The sequence below is a fragment of the Micromys minutus genome (genome assembly GCF_963924665.1).
Source record: "Micromys minutus genome assembly, chromosome: 24".
NCBI classification, from domain to species: domain Eukaryota; kingdom Metazoa; phylum Chordata; class Mammalia; order Rodentia; family Muridae; genus Micromys; species Micromys minutus.
Window position 1 is genome coordinate 41,867,988 of NC_137959.1, and position 25,751 is coordinate 41,893,738.

At 50.6% G+C, this 25,751-nt stretch overlaps 1 protein-coding gene across 1 annotated transcript in view; it reads left to right on the plus strand.

Moving 5' to 3' along the window:
• Positions 1-10,687: 10,687 nt before the first annotated feature.
• The window catches only part of ATP2C2 (ATPase secretory pathway Ca2+ transporting 2), a gene marked incomplete at its 5' end in the record, with an annotated part of 56,423 nt that continues 41,359 nt past the window's right edge, over positions 10,688-25,751 (plus strand). Inside the window, one exon of the mRNA XM_080937199.1 lies at positions 10,688-10,780. Within this exon, the coding sequence (XP_080793325.1) occupies positions 10,688-10,780 (93 nt within the window). The remainder of the gene's footprint in view (positions 10,781-25,751) is intronic.

The following is a 25,751-nucleotide window of genomic DNA, read 5'->3' on the forward strand; positions in this document are numbered from 1 at the left end:
AGCTTGACACAAACTAGAGCTTTCTGGGAAAAGGAACCTCAAATGAACAAATGTTCCCATCAGATTGGCCTATAAACCAAACAGTGGTTCACTTTCTTCATTAGTGATTGATGTGGGAGGGCCCAACACACTAAGAGACAATGCCACCCCTGGGCTGTTGGTCCTGGGTTCTGTAAGCAAGCACCCTGAACAAGCCAAGAGGGGCAAGCCAGTAAGCAGCACCCTCCTTGGCCTCTGCATCAGTTCCTGCCTCCAGGTTCCTGCCCTGCTTGAATTCCTGTCCTGGTGCTTCTCAATGATCTCTGACCCAGAATATGTATGTCAAATAAGCCCTTTCCTTCCCAGGTTGTCCCATGTATAATTACGGCAATAGAAAACAAACCAAGATATTTACAGAACATGGGTGAAGGGTTACTTTCTGGAGCATGCATGATACCAAACCAGACACATCATGGAAAAGTCTCACCCCACCATGAGAGACAGCTTCCCTTTAACTGCACAGTTTCTGGTTCAGTTAGCTTCCATCCTCTATTTGCTTCAGCACCTCCCGAGGCCACGTGTGACTGACCCATCATCACAAGCAGCTGGAAAGGGGGGATGGATATACAGACCCAGGAGCCCAGTCTGACCCAGAACAGGTGGTTTGGGAGGAGACAAAGGCCACCTTGTTCCCAGACTCTGTCTTCAGCAAGCTCAAACAGTATACAATTCACCAACATAATGTACATTACAGATTCAAAGTCTAATGGAGGAACTTGGAGCTTGTGGGTTCCCTTGAACAGCTCTCCACTGAGGAGCTTACAGTGGATAGTGATGTCCCCTCCTTAGCCAGGTCCCAGCATGGCTCAGCACTACAGATGCACTGCAGGGGTCAAGAGAGGGTGCTCAGCCTCAATTGTCAGCTGTGCCCATCCCAGCAGCATGTGACTGAGGCCCTGAGGTTCCCTTTCTGACCAAGCCAAGCACACCTACTAGCCTGGTTGGGTCCCCCAGGTTCTCCAGACTAGGGATGCTCATGGGCCCTTTGCAATATAGTCTGTCTCACGTATGGACTGATCCCTTTATAGATGAGACTGTAGACTAGGGATAAGGTTATATGGTCCAAGGTCCTAATGACCCTAGGAGTCTAGCTGGGGACATGCTCAGCCCTGCTGTCACGTAGAGGCCCCGATGCTTATCTTTTGCTAGAGAAGGGCTGGGAGACACCTCCAAAGGTGTTGCCTCCTGAGCAGGCCAAGAGGAAACTTCTTGATTGCCTGACCCTGTTCTGATCCAACTAAGATGTTATGTAATGGCCTCTCTCCTCCCCCACAAGACTCCTCCAAGGTCATCAGATCCATTGTTACCATCTTTTCTGGACCCCCCCAGATGGACCAACATGGCCCAATGTTCTTCTCGGGTCTTATATGGTGACACTGTGACCCTTGCCTCATGGCTTCCTTTCTCCTGGCCTGAGAACTCTAGCATCTCTGACCCCAGCATCTCTCCAGGTGCGCAGTAGCTTGTTGACATTGAACCAGTGATTGATCCAGAGGACAGCTCAGCTCTGCGTTCCTCAAAAGACTGAGAGCTTCCAAGGAGGGAGCCAAGAATCAACTCCACACTCACCTGACCCCCCAGCCTTCTGCCCTGCCTGCGGGGGAACTCGTTGAACTTCTGGTTCCCGGAAGATGGGGCCATGAGACTTGGGAGCGCCTTCAGCAGACTTAGACGGGTAAAGAGGGCAGATCACACTTTACCTTCTGAACTTGCACTTGATCCCAGGGATGACTCCCAAATTTCAGGGGCAGGGTGTCAGAAAGAGAGCCCCCCAACACCAAGGGACTAAATGAGACAATGGAGCAGAAACTGGGAAGAGAGGGACCTAGGAGACCTGAGAGGTGCCAGAACTGCAGTAAGGATCAGAACCCGAGCACAGAGCCAGCTTCCATTCTGATGGTCACTGCTGGTGACACTATCTAGTCACAAGCCCCTCCCTCCCTCCTCTGACCCTGTAGACATTTGCCCAAAGTGATTGGTTAAACAGGTTGCTGGTGCCTACTCTTCCTACACTGTCCAAATCATGGACCAAAACCTTTTCTGTGGGCTGGGTATATAGTTGAATTGGTAGGATACATCCCTACCATGCCCAAAGCCCTGGGTTCAATCCCCAGCATGGCATAAACTGGCTTCTTAATACCTATTATAGCAGCTGGAAGGAAGAGACAAGAAGGTCAAAAGTTCTACTTTCATTCTTGGCTGCTTATTGAGTTAAGGCTAGCCACAAACCCCTTGTTTGGTTATCTAGCCACAGACCATAAGCACCTACTATGTGCCAGACACTCTGCCAGAGGCTGGGGATGACTTTGGGAAAAGGCAGATTCTGCCTGACTCTCGTGAGGATGACAGGCCTCGGGGACAGACAGCAGAACACATAGGTAGGCAGAAGTGTTCTGGAGGAGCCACAGAGGAACTTGGGTGGAAGGGATTTGAACTCAGGACCTCTGGAAGAACAGTCAGTGCTCTTAACCACTGAGCCATCTCTCCAGCCCAATGATGTTTCTTTCACATGTTTATTTTGGGATAAGTATAGGGTTACCAGAGGGTGCCAGGATGGCCCCCAGGTCTCTGGAGAGAACTCGCAGGTGTGGGGAACCATGGCAGCTGCCAGTTAACCCTTACATGGCTGTTGTGTGATATCAGAACCAGGAACATGGGCTTTCTACAGGGCAAGTGTGCAGTCTCTGGGCCACTGGGTAACTTGCATCATGTATGTGACTGTCACCTCCTTCAGAACAGAATGGCCCATTACCACATAGGAATCCCTACCATGCTGTTTCTAGCCTGGCTTCCCCATGTCTGTGCTGAGACTTCATGTCACTTCCTGGACAATATGTAAGTGGAATTTCATAGCAACCACCTTCTGAGCCACAAGTATCCTCTCTTGGTTCCCCTACTCTGCTCTCTCTCCCTCTTTCCCCATCTCCTCCACCGCACTCCCTTTGCCACCTGCCTGTCCCCACCTTACCCCCTCTGACAGAAGGTAAAATGTTTTTCTGGGTCTAGCCTCATGAGCTATATTTGGTTGAGATGCATCTTTGGTCCCCTTCCTTCTGGAATGTTCTACAATCTCTTCCTGGTGCCTACAGCTTTTGAAGAAATGAGCCAGTGACTTCCTGGGACGCTTTCCCTTGTGACTGGATTCCCCACTGTGTAGCTCTGTGAGGTGGCCACTGCTATGTTAGACTTGGCCCAGCTGTGGTCACCCAGCCTCCTGAGATCCTCGCCCGAGGTCACAGCCATTCATAGCCCTGGCTGTGAGCATCCCTCCTGGAGATGCTGGAGGAACCAGGAGAAGAGCACTGACTAGGGGTGGACACTCCATCTATGTACCCCCCATGCTGGGGTGGAATTGTTGGTGAACACCCCTCCCCATGCTTCTGGAAATTATCCCAATATACTCGCTGGCTCGCCATACTGGACACGAATGGAATTGGGTCCGGTCTGCCACTCTCTGCTCTCTCTGGGTTGGATAGAAAGACTCCCCAAGAAATCTCACTCAGCACCGCAGGGCTGAGATTCAGGCTGGGTTTCAGGTAGGAACAGCCTTGGGGTGACATGTCCTTCATGCACCTTTCCTCCCAGGGTACAGCACACTACTGTCCCTTTCTGGTGATGGCTAGGTTGGTTCCTCCGAAGTGTCTCCCTGTGAAGTGACTGCTTCTTTCTCTTTGTAATTGGCAAGTAGCTTGTAGACACCTGTTTCAAGGCCACACAGAAGGACTCTTCCTCACTGACCTCGCCCACTTTGTCCTAACAGCCTATAACAGTGGCACAGAGTTTAGCTGGAGGTTTGAGCTCACCCGCAGGACATTCCCCAGGGAAACTTGATTTACCTCAGAGAGGGCAGTAACTAGCCAAGAAAACTAATCTATCCCAGGCCACCTGTGAATCAATGACAGATGGGGGTTACCCACGGGAGCCTGGGAGACAGGGAAGCCTGCCCCAGCACTGCTGACAACTCAAAACTCTGCATCTCTGGAGTCTCCTGCAGTTCATAGGCAGCTCCGATGAAGTGTCTTCACTCCCCAGCAGCTGCTGTTTACTGCTTCTACAACCTCAGGAGGGGGCTTGCGATTATTTTCAATTTCTCGTGGTTCTCGGTGAGAGGCTATTTCAAACTGGAGGAGCCGGGTGTTCACTGAGCAGCAGAAAGTGTGGCAGCAGGGTTCTCAAGTCTGAGAGGGAACCTTATGCTTAGGCCTGGGAAAAGAGGAAGCTCCACAAAGAGCTGGGGAGTGAGGGGTGCTGGGATCACAGATGCAGGCGATGGCGGCATTGCTTGGCCTTGGTTCTGAGCCCCCAAGTGTCCCACAGCAAGGCATGACCCAAGGATCCATCTCTCCAGCCCCGGTGAGCCATTTATCCGGAACCACACATTCCTACCACACCATAACACTGGTCTGGGAAGCATAGATCTGTGACTTGGAGATTTCCATCTGTGTATCTACCTTCTAGAAGGTTTCTGGAAGTCCTCCTAGCCAGGCTCTGCCTTCTCCCCAGGAAAACCCTTTAGTAAATAGGTACAGTCATATGTCAGGTGTCAACAATTGCGGTGGTTTCTAAGAACGGTAAGAGAAGGATTCCCAGGCCTGCCTCAGCCCAGGGAAAATGACCCATTACTGTGACCCGGTGACCGAATAGAGATGCCTAGGGCTGGGGGAGGAGGGAGAGGGCGCCAGGCATCTGAGCTATGTGTTTATCCCTTGGGCTCCAGTGAGTCCTGGGGCATCTTTGCTGGGTCCCTGGTGTTCCCAGGCACAGGCTGGAGCTTGTCCCTTCTGGTGGAATGAACACCCTACAAGATGGTTGATGTCACCAGGAGGTGACCGCAGGACAGATCTGGAGAAGACTCTGAGCTGTGGCACACCCCTGCTGCTGACCTTGGCTGTGCCTCTGCTCCTTGGAGTCACCCCTCCCCCAGGGTCCCTTTCCTCCCTCTCAGTTCTGTGTCCTCGTGTCACTTCCCAGCCACTTCCCCACCCAAGGTACCACGTTTGTTCATTTTTTGTTTTTGTTTTAAAGAGACTTATTTACTTAATTTCATATCATGTGTATAAAAGCGTTGCCTGCCTGTGTGCATGTGTACCATGCACAAACCTGAAAGCAATGGAGGTCAAAAGAGGTTGTCTGAGGAGGAGTTGGAGTTGTAGGTGGTTGTGAGCTCCCTGACATGGGAGCTAAGGATTGATCTTGACTCCTCTGGATAAGCAAGTGCCCTTAACTGCCCTTAACTGATGAGCCATCTCTTCAGACCTGGCCCCTTTGTAGTCTCTCCTCCTCTCCCCCTCCCCTTCCATCCCTTCCCCTCTTCCTCTTTTCCCTTCTCAATTAGTATACAGATCTCATTATGGGGTTTCCTACACACTTGGTTTTGGCTGATCCCTCACCTCCCCACTCCCCAGTCCTTCCTGACTGTATCTACCCCCCCATTCTCCTCTCTCTTCTACTTTAACACAACATTCATCCTACTGCTCTCTACACCCCCCACCCCCATGACCCCTTTCCATTCCTGGCCTTGACTCTCTCCCACAAAGACTCATATTTTTGATGGTTAGAAGCTAAGCTCCCTGTGTGAGTGTAAACATGAACTATTTGTTTTTCTGTGCTGGGTCACCTCTTTTAATATAATATTGTCTACACGACATTACTGCTTGTCCCCAGCTCTGGGCTGTAACAGTGAACAGCACCTACCCTCAGGACCCCAAACCCTAAGTCACAGTCTGAAATCTGGTACTGGCAGGGCCACGATCTCTCTGCAGGATCTGGGGCTGGAGGCTTCTTGCTCCTTCCAGGGTTGGGTGGTCTCAGGTCCTCTTTGGTGACTCTTCAGTTTCTGAGCCTTCCTTACCAGCCTATCTCCCCTACTGTCCCTCTGATGACATCACCAGTGTTGGTGTCAGAACTGTTACAGGGGCTGAGATCTTAGCACACCCAGTACCACGATGGAACACCATTCAGTACCTACAGGGCACTGTCTGCCAAAACAAACAAAGGCCTAACCCATAAATGTCCACAGTTTGGGGACAGTCTCTAAATGGACTAACTTTGTTTGGGGGCTTCTGTGGTTCCATTTCTGGCTAACTGTTCTTGCTAACTGAAGTATGTCAACCCAGAACATGGTTTGTTTTTGTATGCTTAAAATCTCACCCTGAGAAAGGCTCGATGCTACACTGGGTAGCCACAGGCCAGCTAATAGACTTCCCATTGGCTTAAACCGATGTCTTGGCAATCTTCCTGGTGAACACCTTCGACAAGGACCCTGTTAACCCAGGCTGAATTTCCTCCTGCAGGCTTAAGAGCAGTTCATGTATAAAGATCTTCATTTCGGATAAGGACCCACCCTCTGATGTGAGTTTAACATGCTAGTTTACAGTCACTACGGAAACAAATCTTTGTGCCTGTCCCGGAGGGGTTATCTAGGTTACCTGAGATAGGGAAGAACCAGCCTAAATAAGGGTAGCACCATGCGGTGGGCTGGGGTCTTGGGTTTCCTAAAAAAGAAAAACCAGCTGAGCACCAGCATCTACCTCTCTCTGCATCCTGACTGAGTACAGTGTGAGCAGCCGCCTCCTCCAGCCGCTACTCCCTTACCATGATTGAATGTATTTCCTGGAACTGTAGGTAAAAAACAAATGTCTTCCTTAAGTTGCTATGTCAGACACTTGGATACAACAGTGAGGAAAGTGACACAGGAGGCGTTAGAAGAGGACACGTCCTCTCCCACCCAGCCCGCTACCTCACGGCCTGGTATTGCACCACACAGAGAGTCACAGTAGTCCTGTCTTATCCACTAGGAGACAGGGCCAGAGTTTGCTGTGCTTGCGGTTCCTTCCCCCAGACCCTGGGCACGGCTTTAAAAATATTGTCGAGGGCCTGGGAGGTGGCTCAGTCTGCAAAGCACTCCCCATGCAAACATGAAGACCTGAGTTCAACTCGATGAGACCCTGAGAATCCTAGTGCTGGGAGGACAAAGGAGCAATCCCCATGGCTTACTGGCCACACCAGTGAGAGACCTCGTTTCAAAAACCAAGGTGAAGATCATCAGAGGAAAACACACAAGGCTGACCTCTGTGGTCACACCGCCTGTGCACTTCCAGGAGCACTAGCTAGCACAAGAGCGCGCATGCACACATACAAGTGTGTTGAATCAACGAGATGTTTTATTTTTCCCTCTAGTGATTTAGCTTTCTTCAACTGTACAATATATTGTTACTACTGCTTTAAGACAAGGTCTCACACTGTAGCGCAGGTTGGCCTTGAACTCATAGCAATCCTCCTGCCTCTAACTGTCCAGTGCTGGGGCCACAGGTGTGCCACACCTGCTTCCCTTGGTTGTACTATTTTGTGTGAGCTGCTAACACACAAGCAGGGGAGTGTTTGGGTAAGAACGGTGTCACTTCCTGCTCGTTCCTACAACTTTCAAAAATGTGTCTGAAATACACCTGTGTGCAATGCACCCTCTTTGAAGAGGGCACCTCTAGTTGGCCAAACCCGAGAGTGCAGTTTATGACCAAATAAATTTCAGGTGCCTTTGAGATTGTGTCAGGCCTGCTTTTCTAGATGCATTCTTGGGAGCTTTTTCACAGAGAATGAAGGGCTCCGCTCTCCAGGAGAGAGTGAAGGGAGTTGACCGCTGTGACCTCATTCATTGCTCAAGGTGTCCAGAACAGACATTTCAAGAAAGGCTACATGCTTCTGGTTTGGCCCTGCCCTTGGCCCAGCTGTCAGGTCATCTCCAAACTGCACACCTCAGGGGTTCCCAGATGGGGTGGCTGCTTTGTCTGAGGACATTCCTTAAAATTCGGGTTCTAGAATCTTCTAAGGTGAAGATAAAAATGAAATAGAACTTCTCAAAGGGAAAAAAAAAATCAAAAAACTTTTGGAACCTGTAGGGGCCACTACAGTATGTCAGGTGACAAGAGACAAAAAAAAAAAAAAAAAAAAAAAAAAAAAAAAAAAACCAAACAGGTGTCATTGCCGAGAACATCTGTACAAGAGCCCTGCTTACTCCAGATCAAGATAAAAGATAAAAAGCAGGCATTGGGCTGGAGACATGGCTCAGGAGTTAAGAGCACTGACTGCTCTTCCAGAGGTCCTGAGTTCAATTCCCCAGCTCCCCAGCAACCACACGGTGACTCACGGCCTCCAATGCCCTTTTCTGGTGTGTCTGAAGACAGCTGCAATGTTCTCCTATAAATAAAATTAAATAAATCTTAAAAAAAAAAAAAGAAAAAGCAGGCATGAAGCATGAGGAGGTGAGAAACCAGCAGGACACACATGTGGGAAGAGCAAACTCAGAGGGACAGGAAAGTGGCTGGAAAGGAAACCTCAAAGCCCCTCTCCCCGCCTCTGATCAAGTGTCTGCCAATAGAAAAGCACTGGACAAATAAGTTTAAACTGACAGCTGACTTACAAAGTCACACTGTGCATGTAGTTCACAGTGCCAGGGAGATGATCTGAGAACACGGCCTGCAGGGCAGTGACAAGGGTTCAGAAAATAAAAATCTAGCAGAGGCATGCGGGCTACATTTTCTCCTCGCCGCCACCCAAACCTTAGTTTCCGAAGCCTGAGTGTGCCCACCCTGCCAGTTCCAGGCACCATGCTGATCTTTCCTTGGCCTGCTTCCTTCGTGGAGTGTTCCGTGATATCTACCACGAAGAGTCTCCTCTCATTCTTCCTGCACATTCTCATACCTGTACACAAATCCAGCCTCCACACATCGGTGGTGATGGGAATCCAGGGGCTGAGCTGTGCAGGGGGGGGGTGTTAGCCAACCAGCCCATTGCTGCTGCTGCCAGAACCTGCCCTGCCCCCATCAGCCATGCCCTGAGAGGGGAGCCGGGAGGAGAGGGGAGAAGGGAGGACAGGGAAGAGGGGAGGAGAGGAGAGAGGTTCCTCACCACCAGAGCATCCTTCTTAGAGTCCCAGGAGGCAAGTTGCAGAAGACCCAGGAGATAATGAAGCTAAGTTCCCACGTGTTCTCTGCAAGAACCACAGACTCTCCTGAGGCTTAGGTGCTAGTGCTAGGCAGTAGCAGAGGTTTCCCATTGCACAAGTACACACCGACCACACAGTAGGCCCTGACATCTGTTCTGGAAGTTTCTTTTCTGCGCCTACAGAATGTATTCTTACTCTTCTCCCAGAGACTCAGACCAGGAAGAGACACCGGTGGCTTCCTGGCACATGCTCAGAGCCACTTTTCCCCCTGAAGCTCCCCCCACTTGCACACAGTGGGTCTCCTCTCTCAGTGCCTATCCTGAAGGCCCTCCACGCACAGTAGGCAGTTCACCCTATTGCTCTCTCAGGTCCTTTATGCTTTTCCTACCGTGTCCACATCTTTGGAGGTCTCTCACTCCAGCTCTCTGGTGCTGGTTTCTTCTGGGACGCCGACTAACACAGGTGGGTAGGCAGTGTCTCCCTCACTTCATGAAGGAGTAAACTTTGGTGGAGAGAGAGACCAGAAAAGTACCCAAGGTCGCACACATCTGGCTGGGACTGCAAAGAGGGAGTCCTGCAGTTTCCCTCCTTTTTTTGGTAATAACCGGGTGGGGTGGGGTGAGGTCTCACGCTGGGGGAGGGGCCTCACTGGGAGCAGGCATCGTGGTAGGGAATGGGCAGGATGATGGAAGTGCTTCGGTTTTGTTAGAGAGAAAGACACAGGGGAGACGTGAAGCCCACTAAAGTGTCCCATCAGGTTGACAAGGACTGCAGTAAGCCACCGCTTGGGGGAGCCAGTGAGGCAGGTGGCAACTATTTGCTCAAAAGGGGCGGGGAGGGGGCAGGTTAGTCACACAAATATGCAGTCAGTTGATCAAAAGTAAACCCAGGATGCGGTATGACCCAGCCTTCTCCGGGTCCACCTCTGCTCCGTGGAGTTAGGGACCCTGGTCCACCCTAAAGCCTTGTGGCTTTCCAGAGCATACACTAGGCACCCCAAAGTGTGCGATAGCCCTCTCCCCGCCACAGCGTACCGGCAGGCTGCCATTGCAAACACACGCTCTGGGCTGAGCCCTTCAGGATCACACTACCTACAGAATGCCCAATTTCCCTGGGACCGGGGTGCTGTTCTGATCTTTAGATAGACGTGAGCTCTACAGGTGAACATCAAGTATCTCCCGCAGGTGGCTGTGGTAACCCCAGTTTCCCTACTCCCAAGGGTTCATCTACATAGGTGTAGGTGAGGCTCCTGTAGGTAAGGTCTATTTCAATTACAGATGCGGCCAGGTGGCTCAGAGAGGCCAGATAATTGACTGGCCCCGAGCTGCTCTATCCCAAATAAGGCTTTTGGCTCAGGACTTCCCCCGTTTCAGGTGATTCTTTTGCTCTGGCAGGTTTGGACAAGAATCATAGCTCTTGAGACCACACCGTGGCTTTCCTGATCCTTCCAGAGCCGCTGCGACTGACCCTGGGAGTTTGGGGTCCTGGCGCCAGCGGGGCGGGCCAGGCGGGCAGAGGGCGGTGCTGCTGAGCCCTGCCCAGGGGCGGAGCTCACCTGGGGACCAGGTAGGCGGCTCCCAGGCAACCTGGCCGCCCGGGAAGCCTGGGCGCGCAGGAGCCGCGGCCTCGCTAGGGCCCCAGGGACGCGGGCAGGGACTGCGACCTGCCCCACGCCCGGCCGTGGAGCAGCCTGGACACCAGCTCATCATGGGCAGACGCCTCAAGTTTCTGCAAAAACTGGCCTTCTTGGGCCAGAACCACCGGTACAAGGCGCTAGAAAGGGACGAGGTGGAAACCCTGGTGAGTCTGGGCGACTTGGTACGAAACATGGGATCGACCCCACATCTGTCCCCTGGGGTCCTGTATCTGACCCCCGGGATCCCATGGATCACTGAACACTGAGATTCTTCTTAGCACCTCCTTTGGCGCTGAAAAGAAAGAAAAGTTGCTTCTAAGGAAGCAACCCGACTAGGCTCAAGGCACAGAGCTCAGCAGTTAACCTGGGTAGGCCAGCCCATTTTGGGGATGAGAAACTGAGGCCTGTGCTCTTTAAGGGCATGGAGCTAGCAGGCCACCTAGCCAGGGGGTTAACGTAGTTTTCTCCGATTCCAGGAAGTTTAAATACCTCTGCACACACGGACAGCTGCATGGACTTTTAAAGGCTGCTGGGGTTCAAAGGGATGGGGACCAGAAAAAAAAAAAAAAGAGGCCACACAAAATCTGAAAATCGAAGTGGCTCAGTAGGGCTCCTGTGTTTTGTTTTTTGTTTTTTGTTTTTTTAATCTTCTCTGAGCCAGGCAAGGTAGCACACGCCTTTCATCCCAGCACTCGGGAGGCAGGGACAGGTGGATCTCGGAGATAGAGATCAGCCTGGTCTATAGAGTGAGTTTCAGTCCGAGCGCCACAGAGTAACCCTTTCTTAAAAGACAAAACACACGCCCACTCTGAACTGTGTCTTTAAACCTCAAGAGAATCCTCTAAGATAACCTTACAGAAGCCACTGCAAGAAGTTTCTCTTCAGAACCAACAACCACAAAGTTGTTTCTGTGACCGTGATGGGGCAGTTGGGGTCCGGGCAGTAGGTTGGTGACAGCTCCCCACCCCCAGCCAGCTTTGTAAAGTCTGAGAGTGGAAACCCACAGCACACCCAGAACTCCCTCCCATGTTTGTCCATGGGGAACAAACCACCCAAGTATGGTCTTTTCATGCTGAGGGTGGGGGATGGGGGGCGGGGGTGGGGAGGGCCTAGGTTAAATTGGAAACAACAGAAGATGTTTTGTAATATTCCAAATTTTATTTTCTCCTGGAGGATGCCTGAGACCGAAACACTTGACGGTGTGGTTCTTAGATATCTGTGCATTTATTTACAAAGGTTATTTTGTATGCATCCGTATTGGTGTTAATGTAAGAATCCTGGTGTTAGGGTTGTGAACCACAGGACCCCAGACAATTCATGATTCTCTGCAGCCTCGTGGGTTAGTGGTGTGCCATAATCCTTTGCTAATGCCAAGTGTGTCCTTACACGTTTGTAGTGTGTGGTTAGCAGGAGTTGGAAGTGTGTTCCGTTGACGCTGATGGCTTCCTTTCACTTTTTCCTATTCTTTCTCTTCCTCTGTCTTTTGATGGTTTGGGTCTCCCTAAGTGCTCCCGATGCGCAGTGGGTTGTCATCAGGGATTCTAAGAGTGTGCAGGTGTGGGCTTGGTGAAGCCCATCTGGAGATGCTCTGGGCCAGGTGGGCTTCGTTCCCCTGAGCTGTTCAAAGGCGACCTGCCTGCAGGTGTATCTCCCACCTGGCGGTACTCTCTGTAGCACACTGAAAATGAGAGAGCCTCGGGCGTGTGGTGACCCGTGCTGTAGACTTATAGGGGAGGTTCGAGATGCAGGCAGTCCTCAGAAAAGGCCAGATGTGTCAGGTGAGCTGTCTTCAAAGCTGACCTTATAAACACAAGGCCTTTCCGTCAGGGTCTGGGAAGAGTGGGGCTTAGTGGTGGATCCATGCATAATCCCCTGGCTTCCATCCTTAGTACCGCAAGAAACAAGGAAACTATACTAAAAGACCAGTCCCCAGGAATGATGTGAAGGAAGAAGGTCAGGGGACACACTGTATCCTGCTGGGGCTGGAACCCTGTGCTTCACCCCCAACCCCCACCCCCAAGAGGCTTTGGGGAGGAACCCAGTTCATTCTGGGATTGCTTCTGCAAATGTCATGACTTGGCTTTATGATCATTTGGTATGTGCTGTACCCCAGGTGCTGGTTAGCTTCACAGCACACACAGGTGTCCTGAGACTGGCTGGGTCCCCTCCGAGGCCTCTGGCCTCCAGGTGAACTTTATGGCAATTTTGGCACAGAGAACACCAAGGTTCCGATGGGCATCGTTTGGTTCTCGACAAGTATTGACTGGAGAGTCTTGGGCAGTGCAGAGGGTGATACGGCACATGGTTTTCACAGATTAGTTCATGGAGAGGGGAGGAGAGAGATGAGAGAAGAAATGTTTCGTCAATAGTCTTATTAATTCAGATGTGCTGAGGAAGAAAGTCAAAGAGACTAGAAGGGAATGAGAGGCTGAGAGAGATGGGGGAAATCCCCAAGTTAAGGGGTTGAGGCGGATTTGAGGTTCAGCCCCTAGGCTGGTGAGGCAGCTCTCTTGTGCTGTTTCCAGAGTGACAGGAGTTGCAAGACTCTTTGGTTTTGATGCTGGACAAAGCTCTCTGATGTCCTGCACAGTAGAACATGAGACTAGAAATTCCTGCTCCTGGGAGGCTAGGAGCCAGCTCCAAGGATCTCGACTCTGCCCTCCGGGCTGCTCCTGCGGTGGGCGTGACTCCCACCTGTCCTAGCATCCTGACTGTTGACCTTGTTATCCTCCTGGGCTCTCCAGATCCAGGCCTGGGTGCCAGGAGATGGGAATGTGCAATGGGCACCCTGTCATCCAACCCAGGCTCCAGCGACTGTTGCATGTTACGTTAGGCTGAGGAAAATGCCAGCACTCTCTGCCCTTAGGCATCCATCCTGGTGGGTGGAAGCGGGTCACAGTTGACCTTGAGTGTGGGGCCGGGAGAGCAGTGTCTGAGATTAATAGGAGTAGAAAGATGAGCGTGCCAGGCAGCGTGCCAGACAGGAGGAGGGCCGTACAGGGGCTGGTCTGAGAAGGTCAGGCTATACACGTGACCCTAGGGGCCTCCTCAGAAAGAATCTGGCCTCTCTACTTATAGTCATGGGGAATTTGACTGGTTTTTAAATCAGGACTTGGCAAGCTGTTCATATACTCATAAATGTGCCAGACTTTAAAGATGGTATGGAAAACAATCACAGATTTGTATGTTGAAGACCCGGCGCTCAGGCTGGGGAGATGGCTTCTCCATTAAAGTACTGGCTGCTTTTCCAGAGGACCCGGGTTCAATTCCCAGACCCGCATGGCAGCTCCCAGCCATCTGTAACTCCAGTTCTAGGAGACCCATGTATTCTTCCAACGTCTGGGATCTCTGCATACATGTGGTCACACACACACAAACACCCATATTCATAAAAAGATAAAGATTAACTTAAAAAAGAGACCCAACCCTTGCCCTAGCATATGCAGGGCCCTGCATTCTAATATATATATATATATATATATATATATATATATATATATATATATATATATATATATATAATACATATGTGTGTGTATGTGTGTATGTATACAACATATATGTGTATATGTGTGTATATATATATATATATATATATATATATATATATATAAAACTTGGTATATACTGAGAAAGCTGTATATGTACATGGATGTGTGTGTGTATGCATGCATGTGTTCATGTGTGTGTAGCCTTTTTGATATGAATCATGTCAGTTAAAGAAATGGCAGAGAGAGTAGGCATCTTCCTTAGCCCAGCTCAACACACAACAGTCACTGGAGTCTGGGTTGAATAACAGGGCGTCCATTGCACATAAAGAAGTGATATGTATACATCACATATATGTATGTATGTATGTATATATGTTCTATATAACACAGAACTTATACATATATATTCTTAGCCTGAGGCTGACTCACACCCATCAGAATATAATTCTCCAGTACACAGGGATCTTAGAGAAAAAGATTACAGCCTCTTCCCCTTGTCATCTTAACGATTTACACTGAGGTGTGACTTCGATCCACACTACCATCTTGCCAATCAAAGGAGCCAGAGGCTTGCAGCTCAGCTGTGGGCACAGGTTTCTAAGCCTTCTTTCAAGCTTCTGTGGCAAGACCGGAAATGACGGAGAGCAAACCCATGACGTGCCGGGTCTGGTTCCATTCTCCATCCCTGGCTGAAGAACATTTTGCCCCCAAGCTTGGAACAGATAACTTGAGCCTATACAGCTGAGTGCTCCTTGGCTCGGGGTCTCTCTCAAGGTGGTGGTCATACTGTGTGCAGGGTCCTTTCCACGGTGCTCACTGTTGCCCAGCAGATGGAAGGCTCAGTGGGAGTGGGTAGAGGTAGCAACAACCCCCACGGATGAGGACTGACAGCCCCTGCTGTACCCCTCGCAGTCCCGTGAAGGAGCTCCAGACTTAGTCCCCTCTGTAGGCAAGGGATGACACTGTCCGAGTGAACACTGGGGGGCAGGGTGGTAATTAGGAGCTCCCCCAGGCTCTCCTCCCACAGTAGAAGGAAGACTTCAACCAGAGGTGCTTATCGATCACCTCAGCGTTCTAGAAGTGGAGACAGGAGGATCTACATTCAGAGTCAAGCCCCCCCCCCCCAGCTCCATAGGTAGTTTAGGGATAGCCTGGGCTACATGAGACCCTGACAAAAAAGAGCAGAAAAGAGAGGGCAATTTCTTTAACTGACATGATTCATATAAAAAAATGCTAGCACACATGCACGTGTGCACACACACACATATGCACACATGCACGTGCACACACACACTCGAGATCGAGCACACACATACACACAGATGCACACATGCACACACACACACAGCCTGCTTGAGAGTCCCAAGTTTTGTAATTTTTTCCTTTGATCCTATCAGCCCCTCCCCACTACCCCCAGTCTCAGAGGTTGGAGTCATGAGTGTGCTTGTACCAAGAACAGCCATGTCCACATGTGCGTGTGTCAAATGGGATGTCAATATTCAGGAGTTCACTAGTTTAAAGTGATCATCAGTCTCAGGCCTGTGACACCTGGCGGCAAGCTGGCTGTGACCAGTAGTTGCGGAACTGGCTCGGCTGCTTGTAGATAAGGAACATCTGGATTTCCCGATGGTGTTTCTTCACTTCGCTCTGTTTTATATAAGAACTCGCTCCAGGGCTCCTTGGTGACGGTGGGCAGGGAGCTTCGAACAAAGGCGGGATTCATGTCAGACACCTGCCTGTGGCTGGCTGTCCCTCTAAGCTCTGTAGCTTACACTCGAGTCCCCAGCTGAGATCTGTGATGTCTCCATTCTCCTGTGTCCTGAGAATCTTGTTACTGGTGCCACCAGGTCTGTGTTGATCAGGTTGTTGAAAGAGATTCAACTTAGTAAGTTCTCAGACAGCCCGAAAGGTCCTGGAGAATCAATGCAAAGACACATGGTGTTGGTCTAGTCCTGATGCCGCAAGCCTTGTCCTAAAAGGTAAAGCCCAGGGTCACCTCTAAAGCCAGGATCTACACAGATGAAGTGTTTGGTGTGTGTGTCTGTGCGTGGTGGTGGAGGGGCTAGAGCTGGGGTTTGGGACCCCTGAGCATGAGTGGGCACAAGGCTATCTACCAGATGGGTAGATGTCCCTCCTTAATAAGGCAGCTACTTCCATCAGGGTAGGACCTTGCCTGTCTCATGCTCAAAGCAATCTGGCTTATAGAGGACCTAAATGTTGGAGCTCTCCTCCCACCCTGCTGATGACCAGTCAAATGCCAGAGAGCTGGCCGAAAGTGCATCCGGGGACCTCCTAACTGGGACACACTGGGCCTTGGCCAGGGACCCTGGCAGAGTCAAGACTGGGTGCTTGACAGAGTTGCTTTGGGTCAGTACCATAGAGTGAAAGGGGCTTGGCTCAAGGCAGATCTGCTGGGATGAGAGTAGACCTGGCCGTCTAATTCCTGGGATTGGGTGTGAAAATGGATCCATGTGCAAAAAGGAGGAGAGTGTGTTTCTGTCTCCTATCATCATGGCTTTTACAAAATCTATTGATCACTGTGTATATGTGTATAAGGTACCTGTTGGGCATAGCACACATGTGGAGGTCCAAGGACAACTTTGTGATGTTGGTTCCATTTTTATATGGGCTCCGAGCTTGCAAAGCAGGTGCCTTTGCCCCCTGAGCCATCTCACCAGCATCAGGTTCATAAAACACGTGGTTAGTGGGTAGGGCACATGCGTGTGTAGGAAGGTCAGAGGACAACTCTGGAGAGTCGATTCTCTCATTTTACCATGTGGGTCCCAGGGTTTGAACTCTGGTCATTGGGTTTAGTGACAGGCCCACTGAGCCATCTCAATGGGCTTGTCTTGGATCTTGGCTCCTCCTTAGAACTGCACTTTATGGATAACTACTGGGCATGTGCAGAGACCCCAGAGGGAGGGAAGCTAAAGCCACTGGAATAGTGGGTGATGGGGAGTGGAGCCATCCAGCCCCATGCTAAGCATCTGTCTTTGTTCCCTTGGATTTCTTCTGTATGGCACAAATGTAAAATCATGATACTGAGCATGAAATAGTAAGCTCTAGGCACCATTTCTCCCATTCCCTTAGGTGGGATGGGAGATGTATGCATCTGTAGTCTCATACCCAGGAAGCCTCCAAGTGGACATGCTTTGGATTCTCATTGAAAGGAAGGGGAAGATTAACACTGAAGCACAGTCATTGTTTGTGTAGAGAGGAAGGGGAAGATTTACACTGAAGCACAGTCATGGTCTGTGCAGAGGGGAAGGGGGAAGATTATCACTGAAACACAGCTGTGTCTGTGCTGTCTCAGGCTACAGTGAGCAGTTCCTGCAGTGGTTTTAATTACACTTTAAAAAAATTATTTCGTGCATGTGGAAGCCAGAGGACAAATTATGGGAATCCATTCTCTCCTCTGGTCACATGGGTCCCAGAACTCAAACTTCAGGCTTGACAAGGATCTTTCTTTCCTCTATGAGCCATCCCACCCATCTCCTTGGAGGGCTTTTGACCGGTGAAACTTTAGCAGTGACAGCAGACAGGAAGCACAGCACCATTCAGTGGTCAGTATGGGCCTCCAGGGCTAGAGGGCTGAGCTCTTTCTCAGCTTCCTGTCTACAGGACCCAGCTGGGAGTGGGGGTTCAACAGTGCTGCTCATGGGTATAGAGGCCACAGTTGAGCCAGTCCACCCTCAGAGGAGGTGCTGTGTCTCTGCAGCTTGCTATGTCTCATGTTGGAAGCCTGGGATGGAGGTACCAGCTCCCGGCTCCTCCTGACTGGGAAAACACCATCTCCCTTGCCCCATCCTGATCATCCTCTGAGGACATCTTGTGTCCTGAGCTACTAAGAACCCCAACCTGATGGACCACCCTTGGTGTCCTTGCTCCATCCGAGTGGCTTCTTTTAAAGCCCTGACTGCAGAGAAGCCATATCCTGAGGCTGGCGTAGTGGCAGTCATGGGAGGGAGGCAGCTCACAGCTCCAAGTTTCTCATGGAAAAAAATCTCCTGAAGAGTCACCATCCTCCCAGAAGCTGCAGCCGCCATGGGAAAACCATGGAGGTTGTACAGTACTTAGTTAGGCTAAGCCCCCATCTGCCCCCACATCTAGGCAGAAACTGTTCTACTGCAAGGCCTCTTCCAGAACCTTCTGTTGACCTACTGGAGGGAAGAGAGCCCAGCACAGCATGATCAAGTGTAGACAGGGACGATGTGCCCACAGCTTGTGATTCCGGAAGCTCACAGAACCAAGGTCACCGTTGCACATGATCTCTCTGAACAACATGAATGTGAGGCCTGGTTAGTTTGTGTGTCACCCGCAAGACCACTCATGGATTCCCAGGGTTTATAAGTCTTTGCTTCTAGGCAGATCAAATGTGGGGGTCTTGTTGGGTATTGGGGATCTGATCTGAGACCACCCCTGGCCCAGAGTTCCAGCTGCAGCAAGCATCTGGCAGGCCCACCCCTTCTGGTATATGAGGGAGGCTGAGGTGACTCATTTGGTCTGTAAGAATTCTGTAAGAATTCACTTGGCCATATGAATCAATAAGAGTCAGATTTGTTCCCAGGCTTCTGGGTTCCTCCTCTGCTCTTTCCACAGGGTCCTCATGTGTTTTAGGTAGCATTAGCAGAGTCTTCGTGGCTCTTGCACATCCACAGGCCTCCCCTCAGCGCCTATGGAGAGGTAACGGAGTGACTCCTGCAGCCCCAGAGAGCGTGGGAGCCGCGTGTAGAGTCTGCCCCTCACCCCAGACACTGGCACCTAGGGTGATTCTGACACTCTGGGTGGACTTCAGCTGGCCTTGGTGGCTCTGGTGCTCTGTGGACCATGGACCAGCAGCTTCTCATTGGTTAGACATCCTCCTCCTGTGTTCCCTCTCTGGGTTAAGTGAGCAGAATCCCTTACCTCCATACACCATGGAGTATCTTGAGGTAGGCCCCATGAGGGAGGAGGGAACATGACAGTTGCTTCTGCCGTGACTCAGACACACTTGGCAAGAAGGGGTGGGGCTCAGGGAACGGAGACTTGCATTTGGCTGAGACTCTCCTGGGTCACATGGCACACAGGCCATAGAGCCAGCCCATGTTGGCAGGTTCCTGAGAAATGATCTAGGAGGTGGCTGGTCCCCAGGAAGCCCTGAAGGCAGGTGTCTGTCTGAGTCACTTTCTCTCTGGTTTCTGAAGACTTCCCTCACAGCTGCTCCTCCCCAGTCCCTCCCCCACGCATGGAGGTAGTGAAATTTCATTGCGCCCTGCCTTCTCTTTTTATTAACTTCTGTCCACGTTCGTCTCTGGGGTCCCCGAGATTGGATGTGACCCTTCTCTCTCTCTTTTCTTTCCATTTCCCCCCTTTCTATTTTTTTTCTTCACAAACCCACAGCAAATCTCAATGGCCCCAGTTCCACACCCTCACCCCCAACCATGCATTTTGACCCCATTTTCCTCCGGGACACTGTTAGGTTATCGCTGTGTGACAGCCAAGCTATGCTGTGCATGGATGTTCTGGTTCTTCTTCCTCAGAACTGCTCTGAAGACCGTGGGATATGTCGCAGGAGTCTCTGGCCCAGGCTGCTTTCCTGTCGTCTCCATTGCTCCACCCGGCCCCGGGAGAGCTTGTGTAATGCCTTCACATTCCCCAAGTCTGCATCCTTCTGTGCAATGGGATGAGTGGTATACATCTGAGGGGCCTCCTGGGAAAGTGATTAAATATGGGATTAACTATTTAGATCATTAATATTAATTAATTTAATATTAAATTAATTAATATTAATCATAGTGATTAAATATTAAATAGGAAGTAGAACATGGAGCAAGTCACCCGGGGGCCACTTGTGTACATGTCTCGGCACACACCTGCAGGGAGGTCAGGCCAGAACCTTGAGTTGTTTTTTCTCCCACTGGCCTGAAAATTACCCAGTAGGCTAGGCTGGCCGGCCAGAGAGTGGTTCATCTGTCTCTGCCTCTAACCTGCCTCCTTCCCGGGGCTGCTTGGTGTTTGGTTTAATTTAATGTGTTTTTTTTTTTTTTTTTTTTTTTTTTTTTTGGAAATTGAAGTTGGATCTTTGTGTTTGTAAGGCTCAGTCCCCATTTTACTCTTCAATTATAGGTGGGTGTTATTACACGTCTCTGTACCTTTTCTCCACCTTTAGTGAGCCATCCATTTCTACTGCCCCCAGCTCTCCCAGCTCCCCTGAGTCCTGCACCATTGGTGGGCAGGCATATTCACCTCGGATGGTGTCCATACCTAGCTAGTTTCCTTTTGAACTTGTCTATAGTTAGACAGCTTGCCTGGGAATTTGAAGGCTGGTCCTCTGACTTGTAAGTATGACTTCTCTGTGCTAGTGGCCAATTTTCTCTTAGGCTCCTTTCTCAGCCTCTTTCAAAATGTTTTATGCAAATAGTCCCTTGCACACGGACTGAGTGTCAAGTAAGTAAGCCAGTCATCCTTCCTGTCTCTTCCTGGCTAGATGATCCCAGGCCCCCACACTGCTCCAGCCAGGACCTGGGACCAGATGCTTCCAAGATCAGAGGGTCAGAAACCCAACATCACCGAGGTTAGGGGTCTGATGTTGCCCACAGGGAGGCTCTTGGCATCTCAGGAAGAAGCAGGCAGGTTTTTCCTAGGGCTGGAGGAAAGCCACCTTTATCTACTGGTCTCCAGAAGTGAGGTCCACAGAGGCAGCCTCAAAACAGGTAGGCAGAGCCTGAAGCTGAAACCAGGGGTGGGACTCCGCTTCCAGGAACACAGGCGTGGTACTTCCTGGAGTCACCTTCCCCATCATCCTGGACTCAGCTCAGGCCCTGCTAATTCCTGCTGTACCGGCCACAGCAGGTCTTAAGGAGACCCACCTTGTACAACAAATTCCAGTGTGAGTGTAAGACGTGGAGACCCGCCTCTGTTGGTGAGGCTGGGGGGTGGGCTGTTGGGACCACTGCCAACAGGAGGTAGGCTCAGGCCTACTGTGGCCTTCAGCGAACTCTTTTGATCCTGTGACACCTCGTACCCCTTTAATTAAAGTGGTCACTACGAATCTCCAACCTTTTGGACGGACTTAGAAGCCGGTACAAGCAGATTTGGCAACTGTGTTGGGCCAGATGTGCTTAGTGAGTATGTAAACTGGGCCTGCAGCTGTAAAGGGGACCTGTTAGAAGACCATGAGACAGACACTGAATGTCCTTCATCCAGACCCTTACGGTTAGTTAATACATTGTCTATGCCGACCACCTTACCTTCACCCCTGCCCTTGTTTGGGCACAAATTACACGGTGATCCATTGCCCCTAAACACTTGAAGGCGTTCGTTCCCAATTGCAGTGAAGGTTTTACGGTCATCTCTGCACCTCCACTCAGCCACGAGCACAGTCATGTGGTGTGTGGAATCACTGGGGTCTGGAACCTTCTGGAGTCCAGTGTTCCTTATCACCTGCTATAGGTAATGGTTCCTTGGTTTTCCTGATCATTGAGGTCCCTGTCATTCTTCCAAGAACAATAGAACTTTTTAGTTTTTCAAGTCAAGTTTTCTCTGTGTAGCCCTGGATGTCCTGAACTTTCTTTGTAGACCAGGCTGGCCTCAAACTCACAAGAGATCTGTCTGCCTCTGCCTCCCGGGTGTTGGCATTAACAGTGTGTGCCACCACGCCCATCTGAGGTCCCTGGCATTCTTAAAGATTCCAGGATCATGATTTTGTGGAATGTTCCACCATTTGGCTGGTCGGGTGTGTCCTAAGGTACACGTTAGATCCACTCTCTGAGGGCCTTGTGGAGGGTGTGTGTGTGCGCTTACTGTGTGCTGAAGTGCTCACTGTGTGTTGAGGTCGGTCTTGAGTTGGGTGTTTTCCTCTATTCTCCACTCTTTAAAAATGAGTTTCTCACTGAACTTGGAGCTGGCCGGTTCTGCTACATCATCTGCCTCTGCGTCCCCAGCACTGAGACTACAGACATGTACTGCCGTGTGTGACTTTTACATGAGTGCTCGTGGGCACTGAACTCCGATCCTCATGGTGGTGTGGCCTGTACTTTACCGACTGAGCCATGTCCCCAGTGCCCTTGCCATGCTGAGTGTCCCATGGCTGGTGGTGGCATCTCCTAGCCCGAGCCAGGACTAACGAGTCCCTCTCCGGCCTGCATGGGTGGTACTTGCCTGCCTAAAAGCATGACAAAGTGATGTCCTAATCCCACTGTTCAGCCACTTCCTACGCTTCCTCTTCTCCCTATCTCTTGAGTCATCCACACTTGTGTGAGCAGGCACATTTCAGTTTGACTCTTAAAGTCTGCAGCTACCAGTATTCATGGCCGCTTGTTCCAGATCTGGCTTGGGAGACCCTTCCTAAGGCCTCCTTGCCCTTCCAACCTTCCCCAGAAGCGGGTGAGCCTGTTGAAATGGGAAGAAATACTAGGCTTGACTCCCGGATCCTGGATGTGCATTTTGCTTGGGCCACTGTGTCGAGAAACAAACAAAAATCCCCATCTTTGCTAATGGGATGAGGGGTGTGTGTATGCACATGTTGTCTGTCTGTCAATCCTGGTGTCTGTGCATATAGACACCCAATCATTTTAATCCAATAAATCCCCAACAGCCCGTGTCCACTCCCTGAGCACTTCGTGGTAACCAGGTTATTTCTGACTCATGCCGTTTACCTAGGTGTGAGCAGTCCCCTCCGCTTGTCAGCTATGTGTTGATTTCCAATTACACTGGTTGCTACTCAGCCCAGCTGTGTCCCCAGGTCCCTGACAATGCCGTCCCTCTTAAATGACCCACATGGTGGGTTATGATGTATCTTGCTGAGAGTTGGATATGTCTTTAGGCCTTGCTTTACACACACACACACACACATACACACACACACACACACACTTGCATACATGTGCATACACATCCATATACATACACTCTCATGCACACACATACATGCATACACGCACACATACATGCATATGTACACTCCAGACACCGTTGCAGCCCAGGCAGGAACCCATTGCCCGTCTTGACCCAAGGCTACAGCTGAGGCTGTGTCTCGCAGCCATCTTGGCTGTATGCTCTTGCTGACTTCATGTCACAGGATGGCACACCAAGATTTAAGAGAGCCATGGGCTTTGCTGAAGGAGGCCCAGTGGGCAGGGAAAGAACCAGAATTCGAATCCTGAGCAAGCAGCCTCCCATCTATCCACAGCTCCCTGGGTTGTTGCATTGAGGAATTTTTCCACTAGATACTAAAAGGTACTGGGCTCTACTGGGTTCACATGCAAAGATCTGCCCCTTCTTTTATTTTTTTTATATATCACTTTTTATTGGATATTCTCTGCATTTACACTTTAAATGGTATCCCCTTCCCCCTTTCCCTCCCCCTTCCCCTCCCCCTTCCCCTCCCCCTTCCCTCCCCCCTTTCCCTCCCCCTTCCCCTCCCCCTTTCGTTCTCTACTGCACTTATGCTGTGCCAGGAGACCTACCTCCCAGTGTGTGTAGGACCGAGGGCCTCCATAGCTGCTCTCTGCCTGGCAGCACACCCTCTGGCCCTGCTGGAGGACCGTGGAAGCTTTTTCTCATAAGCCCCTTTCCCTAGAGAGCCAGGTCTTATGGTCTGTCAGCATTTCTTTCTGGGGAAGCTACTGCCCCTCTCTCTATCCAGGAGAGGCAGGACTGGCTCCCAGCTTTGAATCAGTCATCCTTACATGTAGTTCAAGACTCACAAACACAAAACCACTTCCCAGTGTACCTGCCTTACCTACCAGGTTCCCAAACTCAAAGGCCACCCAGTCCCCATTGTAGGATAGATTCTGCCAGAAGTGTCATCCTCCTCCTCTTCCTTCGTCTTTTGTATTGGCCTCTTTATGCACTATAGGCCACACCTGTGGTTTTTTTTTTTTTCCCCCTTCTCCATCTCTCGTTAATGGTGCCACTATTTAGGGAAGACTCTGTGGAAATGTCCACTAGAGCTAAACACCTGCTGTGGGAACTAACAATTTTTTCTTTTTAAAAAAAGATTTATTTATTTATTTATTACATATAAGCACGCTGTAGCTGTCTTTAGACACACCAGAAGAGGGCATCAGATTTCATTAAAGATGGTTGTGAGCCACCATGTGGTTGCTGGGATTTGAACTCAGCTCCTCTGGAAGAGCAGTCAGTGCTCTTAACCACTGAGGCATCTCTCCAGCCTGCAGTCACTGTTCTTAACCACTGAGCCATCTCTCCAGCCTGCAGTCACTGTTCTTAACCACTGAGCCATCTCTCCAGTCCAGGGATCTAATTTTGTGTGCCTATGATGTAACAGCCCAAACTGGACACAGCCTACATGCCCACCCCTCCAGTCAGCTAATAAACCATGGTGCCCGGCTGCTAGATACTTATGTAATAAAATGCCCATGGTCCCACAAATCGACAGAGAGTGACCAGTAGTCGCTTGGAGATAAACAGCCACTCCCACAAAGACAACAGGAGGGCTGGGGTCCCTGGGTGGGACAGTTCCGTGGGTCTCTGAAGCAGGGACAGCAGATCCATGTATAAAGCAGTCAGTGTTTAGTATTTCTAGAAGGCAGTGTATGAAGGAGAGCCCAGTGCTGGGGGATTCTGGGACCTGTAAGTTCCATCCTGGTTCCGGGTGGGGCTCACTCAGGCGTGTACACATGTGAGTGTCCAGACAGTTGTGCGTGATTTGTACTCCTGACCGTGGTGGGCATTCTTCACCATACAGTTAACATCTTCAGTCAGGGAACTCGGACAGGTCTCTTGGTCTTCTTTCAGGGGCAGCACCGAGCCACGTGTTGTAGTGGTCTCCTGACCGGCTGGCTAGCCCACCGGTGGGTGTGTGAGTTGGCGCCAATCTGGACTGTTATAAACAGCGAGGCTCTGAGAAAACCCTTTTGTACGAAGTCTGTCTGAACACAAAGTAGGCAGAACATTTCCAACATGGATGGTGCCGCATGCTCTGCAATGGGGACTGTCCTGGTTCGTGCCCCACGGCTGCATGTGAGAGACGAGCTCTCCCTGGCATCGGAACTAGTGTGTGGACGACTTTGTCTTCATCGTGGGATTGGCGGTCTCGGTTCACATCCTTCCTCCAGTTTTCATATAAAAGCTGAAAGGACAGTCACTTTCCCCTTTCACTGGGCAGAGGTTCCCACTGCTTCTGCATCGGCTTTACCTCTGGATGCTGCTCACCTTGTGGGTCAGGAAGCCCAGTCCCCTTTCTGTCTGGGACTTGAAGACAGTTCTTATCTGAATTTTATCTTGTATGTAGAAAGTCCTTTCTCACTCTTCCGTCCTAAGAAAAGGCAGGCCCCGGCTTCCTCTTGCACTTGGTTGGATTGTCTTTGTCCTTGCGTTTTTTATTTGTTGATTTAAGTGAAGGTGCTTGCGTAATTTCTTGGCATGGCGCGGTCTCCACGGTCTCCCAGGCAGCAGTCAGCGGTCTCTGCGTTCAGGAGGAAGCCAGGAAATAAGGCAGCAAGGCGGTGAAGCATTGTTAGGGTAGGTTTGTGTTGGCTGCAGAGGACACCGCACAGGCATTGTCCTCTGTGGGGAGGAGGGTGGTGCCACCATAAGAGACATCCTGTGCCGTGAATGCCGCTCCCTGCCTGCTCCTGTGCCCGTATCTTCTGACTGCCTCCCTGTGCACGGCTGTGCATGCTGCTGTCAAGGCCACTTA